General features: G+C 37.4%; 1 protein-coding gene across 1 annotated transcript in view; it reads left to right on the top strand.

Moving 5' to 3' along the window:
• The window catches only part of dpyda.1 (dihydropyrimidine dehydrogenase a, tandem duplicate 1), a 167202-nt gene that overhangs the window by 13404 nt on the left and 145010 nt on the right, over nucleotides 1-8788 (top strand). The window contains 2 exon segments of the mRNA XM_042752217.1: nucleotides 3589-3623; nucleotides 3625-3660. Of these exon segments, the coding sequence (XP_042608151.1) occupies nucleotides 3589-3623; nucleotides 3625-3660 (71 nt within the window).

Raw genomic sequence — 8788 nt, forward strand, 5'->3', positions numbered from 1 at the left:
GTTTGATGTTAATAGAAACCCTTAATAAGTCCTTTTTTGCGCTTTACATGCTTCTTAATGTATAAAGGAAAACACAAAGGGGTTTTTATGCCTGCTCAGCTGGCTGTTTGTGTGCTACCAGCAGCACTGGAATCATCTGAATGGGTTGAGACTCGGGACGGGCTGCTTTCTGTCATGCTTTTTCTTTAATGAGATTTCCATATACAGCTGGTCGTCTTGTCAGTGTCTTTAGGGTCTTTTCTTTTTTTCCATCTGAGGAGAGGGATGACGCAGTCATTATTGAAGCTTTTTGGCTGAGAACTATTATTGATAGGGATCCCTTAAAAACCATATCACAGATTTGATGAGGAGCGTGTCGTACCACTACATGTAATGAGTCTTATTAATCACATTTATGCTAAAGAAACATTTCTTAATCTCTTGAGGACTGTTAATCTGCTCGTCGTACAGTGTGAATATGAATGACAAGTGTATCTGTGTGAATAGGAAGCTGCTCTAAACATCTTTTTAGTAAAGCTTTTTAATATGTAATAATTATAGTTATTTTATGTAAATTCAAAATATTTTTTTCATGCTCACCAAGGCTGCATTTATTTTTAGGAAAAAAATATAGTAATATTACTGTAAAACAGTAATATTGTCAAATTTTAAAATTTAATAATAAAAAAGCTGTTTTGTACAGTATTTTAATATATTTTAAAATGTAATTTATTCCTTTGATGGCAAAGCTAATTTTTCAGCATCATTACTCCAGTCTGCACTGCAGTGTCACATGATCCTTCAGAAATCATTCTAATATGCTCAAGAAACATTATTTTTAATGTTAAAAACAGAAAGAAAAAAAAAATGTGGAAACAATGTTACTTCTGAGGGTTCTTTGTTCAAAAGAACAGCATTTATTTGAAACAGAAATCTTTTGTAGCATAATAAATGTCACTTTTGATCATTTTAATGTCGGTCCTAATATTTGTAATAAAATAAAATTCTTTAAAAAAAAATTGAGACCTCAAACTTCTTTTTTTTTAAACATTATACCACCTAGTTTTATATATACAATGTTTTTTTTTTATATACATTTTGTATATTTTAACAATTCAGTTTATTCTACATTGAGGCAGCATTAATAGTCGAATTGGGATATTTGAATTTTTCTTGTAGATTTATAGGTTATACTGTAGGTGCATTATGGTATGGCACTAATGGGCTTCTGGTCCCAGCGATTTCACTCTCAGGCTGAACGTATCGCACCCCTTTAAATTGATTGTAATATTTGAATATTTGCTATTCTTTGTCCCTCATGTTTGTCAAGGGAGCTGAAGTTTGATTTTTGCAGTGTAAATCGTATATGTGTGTGCGAGCACAGTTATTGAGTTATTCAAATTACAGACTTTGGCTTGCAGAGAGAGAGCTTTGAGAATGCTGTGCCCACGCAAATTATTTCCCAAATATCTCTGCTTCCCGATGCAATATTTCCTTGTCACCCACAAGCTCAGACAGTGCAATAATTATCAATTTCCATATCATTGTGTTTTTATTGTTTGAGCAACATAAAATAAAACATTTGTTAATGCCACTCAGTTAGACGAGAGCAGCATAGAAAGATGAGGGAGGGAAATGTAATTAAAAAAATCTCTGACTTGCACTTTGTCTGTAATCATGTAAATTGAATGTCAGTCAGAATGGGCGAACACGCTCTGTTATTTGATTCCAAACTCCTCGTGCCCGCTGCGTGCCTCACCAAACACTGGCTTTGCTACCGTCACTACTGTATGAGACTCAAGCAGCAGTGCTGACAAACTCACTGCTGTCATAGTAGAAATATGAACACTGTTTACATCAGTCAAGTGATTTATTAGTAGAACGCTCTTTGAAGCATAGTTTTTGTTCAACTACATTCACATAACCACCTACAGTCAAATAATAATAAAAAAAACACTTTAGTATAGGGACCATTCTCACTATTAACTATATGCTTGCATATTTTTTAACATTTTGGTTGTTTAACAAAATTGTCATATGCATGACCATATTCTACATCCATAATCCTACCCAAAACCTAACTTAACCATTACCTTGCTAAATATTAATAAGCAGCCAATTAGGAGTTTATTGAGGCAGAAGTCGTAATTAATGGTTTGTTAATAGCGAGAATCAGACCTGAAAATAAAGTTTGACCAATATTACTAACATTTGTCGTTGTTAGTCCTGTCGTATACTTCATCACATGGCTTTTCTTGTGTAGAGGTTTAAATGCAGAGGAATCCCTGGATTCGTTCCACTGAGTGGAAACAATTCTTCAAGTGTTGTGATTGATGCGAGCTGTCAAGTTTTGAATGGGTACCAACTGTCACCTGAGAGCTGGTTGAATAAAAAAATTATTCACGGTCAAGTTTGCATGTGAAATTGCATTACATGTTTTTCCAACCATCATGCATGGCTTGAGCTTGAAGTCAGTTTCCAACTCTACTATCAGTTGATAAGACAGGAAGACATGGGCTGATCCAGTAGACAGCTTACGTCACAATGGTGAATCAAACTGATTGATTGATTCTGATGTATGTTTTTTATATATTGTTTAAATAAATAAATAATATTAATAAATGTATAAATAAAAGTAATATATGTAGAATTTTAATATTAATAATAATAATAAATGTGAAAGCAATATGTATAAATGGTGCTAAATAATAATAATAAATGTGCAAGCAATATGTATAAAGGGTGCTATTTAAAAAAAATAAAAAAAATAAACGTGCAAGCAATAAGTATGAAGGGTGCTATTTAAATAAATTAATAATAATAATAATAATAATAATAATAATAATAATAATAATATATTTATAAATAAAAGTAGTATATGTATTATTTTAATAATAATAATAATAATAATAATTAACAGTAATGCATTAGTTTAATTGCAGTTCAAAATGTTTCACAGGTCAGAAAAAAAGCTTATATATATATATATATATATATATATATATATATATATATATATATATATATATATATATATATATATATATATATAATGATAAAGAAAAAAAAGAAAAAAAAAAGAACCTTCTCTCAGGCCTGATGGTGGAGGTATCTGGGCAATTGTATGGAGTGGAGGTTGTTTTTTATATTCCTTTTTGTGTGCTTGTTTGTCAGTGCGACTTGTACTTGAGTTTATAATGTGGTCTAAATCCAAAGTACTGGGGAGCGGAAATTGTGTCTCTTTGTAATTACCTGCTTGTCCGTCCCAGCAGGTTTCATTCAAACTCCTCACCTCCCTTCAGGGGTCAGGGGCTAGAGAAGGGTCGATTGCCATGACAACTACAGTCCTAGCCCGAGAACGCGTCAACATTTCGTACCAGCCCAGGAGTTGGCTGTGTCACATCTGATGAATCACACGGCACAACCCTGGCAGTACTGTGCAATCTGCGTGAGAGCGCAGAGAAACAGTCTCGCTGATGATGTTTGAGTGGATTATGTTCAAAGCCTGTGTAACAGCCCCGATCAATTAGATGTACCGCGCACACACAAACATCCAAACAAATAACAGCACCTCCTCTGTCATCTCATTTCTCTCTCTCCTTCTCGCAGAGCTGCGTGAAGCTAGAGAACAATTTCGATGACATCTCTGAGTGAGCGTGGAGCACTTCGGGAAGCGGTGAGGTAAGACCAGGTCACCATGGCAACAGTCACAGACGTGGCGAGGACCAAAGTACTGGTGGTAGTGGTGGTGGGGGATTGGTGGGGGCAGTCATTCTTCATTATTTGGGGAACAAATGAGTTTATTGCCACCGTTCAGTCGGCCTCTCGAAGGTATTAATTTGTGCGAGGAGAAGGCGTCCCTTAGGGCTCCAGATCAGCTATACGGCGACCCGGAGCAAACTGCGCTCGGCTAACCTGTCAATGTTTAATTTGACTCTCTGGAGCACCATATCGGCCGTCTTCATGCTTGTCTCTTTCTTTTTAGTTCTAAGGCAGCACCACTAGTACTATTGCTCATATTTCTTTGCAAACCATTATTACAAAGTATTCAACTTTGACACGTACTGTAACTCAAGCCATGATGTTTGTTATTTATGGCTCTTGAATGAAGAGTTGAGGTCATATTCTGGTGTTTGGTTTGTGTTTACTAGTAATTTCTGCCACTTTAAAAGTAGTTAACCTGTTTACTTTGTGATAACAGGTTCAATCAGCTTGAAGACTGTAGGCCATATACCAATATTTTGTTGACCTCTTTGGTTTGTGTTTAGTTCTGTAGTGCTTAAAGACTTTTGATGGTCATATGGAGGCATTAAGTTGACCCTTTTAGTTTCTTAAGGCTACTTCAGTCTTTTATAGCCTAAAACAGTGGCATTTAGTTAACCCTCTGGGGTCCGAGGGTGTTTTGGGGCCCTGGAGAAGTTTTGACATGCCCTGACATTTGTGCTTATTTCACTTGATTAAAAAGATAATAATGGCTAAAGTTTAGTAACACTGTAATCAGCACAAACTGGGCTACAATGATATGTAAGCATCATGTATGTACATGATTGTGTTTTTGAGAAAACAAGTATGCATGCTTAGTGAAAAAATAACATTTTAAAGTCACCACAACCTTTGCTAAAATGGTGGCATTTAGTTAATTAATTTACTTTGTAATAGCGAGTTCTCTCTGTTTACTTCAATTCGAAGACTGTAGGCCATGTAACAATATTTAGTTGACCTCTTTGGTTTGGGATGTCTAGTTCGGTAATTTGTAGTGCTTAAAGACTTTAAGTCAGCTGCATTTAGTTGACACGTTTGTTTCTTAAAGGGTTAGTTCACCCAAAAATGAAAATTAGGCTGTGTTTTTACTCAGCCCAGAGGCATCCTAAGTGTATATGACTTTCTTCTTTCAGACGAATCCAGTCAGAGTTATATTAAAAATTGTCTTTGATCTTTCAAGCTGTTTAATGCCACTTAGCGGGTGTTGCATGCGTCAGTCCAAAAGAAGTTAAATAAAAAGCGCCCATCCATAAAATAAAGTGTCTCAAATGGCTTTTTTCTTCATGGGAAGAAAAAAAGGCCTATTGTGGCGAATTGATGTGTTTTTGTAAGAAAGATATCCATATTCAAAATGTAGCTTGCACCAACAGTTGTACACGGAAGCAGCTCCGGGTGGATGACGTATGAGGTCAGCATTGTGCATGTGCTGGTGAGTCTCGTGAAAACCAACGTTTGTTTACAGGATCAAAGTAAGCAAAGTTTCCTTACTTTGGCAAAGGAAAACCAGTCTCCTCTTGGCTTATATCGAAATCCTCTGACATTCTTCTTTACAAATCCTCGTTTTGTACTTCTAGTTAGTGACCGCTGCTTTTCCGCGTGCGTCACTTCAGAGCGGCACATGTGCAAAGCCGAACTCATACGTCAACCGCCCGAAACTGCTGAGAAGGGTCTGGCTGCAGACTTGCACTTACACTCTCAGTCTTGCACTCTCAGACACTTGCGCTTTGCTAGTGACATCACTTGCAGTCTTTTTTTATTTTATATTTTTTTCTCTATTTATTGATTACTTTTTGTTTGAATCTCTCAACATTTTACAACAGTAGCCAAAAAAATAAACTAAATTACAAAGTCACTTGCAATCGCCACTTGCACTCTTCGCTACCTGCTACGTTACTTGCAGTCGACATAAATCGTGCGTGTTGCCAGTGGAGACAAGACGCTGTGGTGGTGATTAAATGATTAAAACTTATTTAGTACCGTAACGTACAGGGTCCTGCAAGAAAAAGACAAGACCCGCAAATCCGCGGCCACAGAACAGTGCTACAGTGATGTTGACCTCTTTGGTTTGAGATGTCTAGTTTGTTTGTTGCACTTAACTACTGTAGGTCATACAGTAGCTTTTAGTTGACTTGTTTAAGACTAGTTGAGCCATTTATGGTACTTAAATGAAGACTTTTAGTTTATATAGGGACATTCAATTTACCTGTTTATTTTGTGATGACTTGTTTAGTCATTCAGCTTCCATTAAAACTTTATATTACACAGTGGCATTTAGTTGATCTAAATGACTAGTTCAGTCATTTGTGGCACTTATACAAACATTTCAGATCACATGGAAGCATTTAGTTGACTTATTTAGTTAGTGATGACTAGTTTATTCATTTGCACTTACAGAATTTAGGTCATGCAGCGACGGGAATCTGTAAACTGGCACAGTGACCTCATCGTCACTAAAATAGCTAAGCAGGTTGTTCATCATTGTTCGTTTCTTGACAGCCTACAACTTTGAATATAAAGTAGCTTCTAAAGTGACTATATTAAAGTCCTGTATATTTAAAAAATAATAAGAGTATTAAATTAATTTCTCATCCACTTTCATCTCACTGATCCACGGTGCAAGAATAGATTTATTGAGGAGGGTGTTGAGATGACAGAATCCGGAGCTCACAGCGAGCGTGGTAAAAATCTCCCCTAATCTGCTTAACTTCATTAGAAGAGATCGAGGAGGATTACAGTGAACTGCATGTATATGAACATAATTCCTAGCAATATTTAAGCGGCTCATAGATAAATACATCATCAGGGATGCACAAACAGCAACAAAATAGCAATTAATTAAATTCCCTTTATGGAAAATTGCCCGTTAGTTGCCAGGCTTATGAATTATGGCCTAGTTGTGGTAATTGGCTGGATCGATGGCAAAGGTTATGACAAGGGAGTGTGCTTATACTGTACATGCAAATGTAAATATGAATACATTCATGTCCATGTGCCTCCGCTTTTTTCATTTATATTAGGGAAAATGTCTTTCCTGTGTCACAACTCGCCCCGGTTTTGCTCACATGTTCAAGTTTTAATCATTTCATATTTTTGATGCTGTTGCTTGCGTCTTATAGTTCATAAGACATTTTTGCAGGTGAAATCAAATTGAAGTGTGCTTTTATCTCATGGGATTTATCTGATGTCACGCTGTTCACTGTTTCTGCCCACCGCAGTCCGCCGAAGTAAATGCGATTTTACCTGCTAATTACCAAGACAAAAACAGAATAAAGGAGAGTATGATTAAAAATGCAAAAAAAAAAAGAAGCTTATATCTGACCCTGTGGTAGGCTGGCGGGGTGGCGGAGGTGAGCACAGATTGGTGCCGATGGAAAAGGTTCCTTCCCTCAATTACGCTTGTTCCAGGGCGTTCAGCGTATAATCACACGGAAATAAGCCTGCGACATGACTTTAATTGAGGAAGTTAACAAGGTTAGCTACACTTCACCAATTTCACGCTGCACAAATCACTCCGCAGACCTTCAGAATGAATATCTATAAACCTTTTACCCAAAAACAAGTGCTGGAGAATAAATTTAGGCAATCATGTCATTAATCTCCTGATAGAAATGGGAAACTGGCAGACCCTCTTCTTACACTCTCCAAGCTAAAGGAAGCAATATAACGTAGCTTAACTGTTCCTCTACTGTGGCACACCTGATGTACTCAATTTTCTTTTGCTGGGGAAAATTAAGGGCTGAATTTAATCTTTAATTCAGTTGTTTCCACACCTTTTGACCACTACATTTACACTACCGCTCAAAAGCTGAATTTATTTGTTAAAAAAAAAGTAATTTGTGAAATATTGTTACAATTTAAAATAAGTGTATTGATTAATTTAATGCATCATTGTTGAATAGCAAAATATCTTACTGACTCCACACTTGTAGGTAGTGCACATGAGAAATATAATTCATAGTAAAAAATAAATAAATAAAAATCACACATTTGACATTTGTAAATAAACCAGTTACATTTCAAATGACAAGAAAGATAAAAAAGGCTTGAGTTTAAATAGAAAAATAGAAACATACATCTACATTTTGTCTGTTTTATTAAGCTAAGTATTCCCCGGAAGTTTGCCGTTCGCTATTTCCTTTTCCTGTCAAGATGGCACCTTCCTGCAGAGTGTGTCTGTGATCTCAGTGAGAGCGAGTGAATGGGCGCTGTAGGCAATCACCTGTTAACTAAGCAAGCAAGATCTTTTATTTGGATCCTTTTTCAAGCTCCAGGCACTGATTTCCAAACCCACTGAGCTACTCCAGGTGGTGAAGGGCGGCAGACCTTGTGCGGCCTGTCTGCAGCTGTGGAGGTGATCTAAGAGGTCACAGTGAAGGTCAGGGGTACGGTGTCCAGTCACAGCATTAGTGAAGGGGCTAATGAATGCTCGCTCATGCCTCCTGCCTCGCTCCCCGTAGTGCTCCCTATTATTCAGACCGCTGTCTGTCTCTCTGATGTCTGATCAGTCAGCAGAGCCGCATCCGCACTGTCACTGCGCTGAGGGATGGCCGCCCATTCCCTAAATGCAAGCTTATGACTCACACGGATGTAACGGGCATCATCCGTCAGCGCGCTGATTTGCTCTGATTGTCCAGCGGGCCGCGCGCTGGGCGTCGTTAACCCCTCTGTCACTCCAGAGAGAGTGATGAACTTGGCTGGGGGTAAACATTGCCCTTAAAGCATCCCCACACACATCCAATAGATATATGAATTTCAATTGGATTTCCAATGGTCTGGACCTTGAGAGGACATTGGGTGAGCTTTGTCAGTGCACCACTGTAGAGGAGAGCACTTATATATTCAACCCCCTCAAGCGCAGAGATCAAGGCCAAAGATTCTCCTTCAAAATGACCTGAGGGCCTTTGCGGTTTCTTTTTTATTTTCTTATAGTGGGTTTTTTTTTCAGTTAATGCAAAAATGATTGTCGCTGTTGTCACTGCTCATACTTATTACTGTATATTTCTGCACAAAACTTCAGTGTCACTTGTCGCATAGTTGTATGGACGTG

This window comes from Cyprinus carpio, chromosome B24 (genome assembly GCF_018340385.1).
Source record: "Cyprinus carpio isolate SPL01 chromosome B24, ASM1834038v1, whole genome shotgun sequence".
Lineage (NCBI taxonomy): Eukaryota > Metazoa > Chordata > Actinopteri > Cypriniformes > Cyprinidae > Cyprinus > Cyprinus carpio.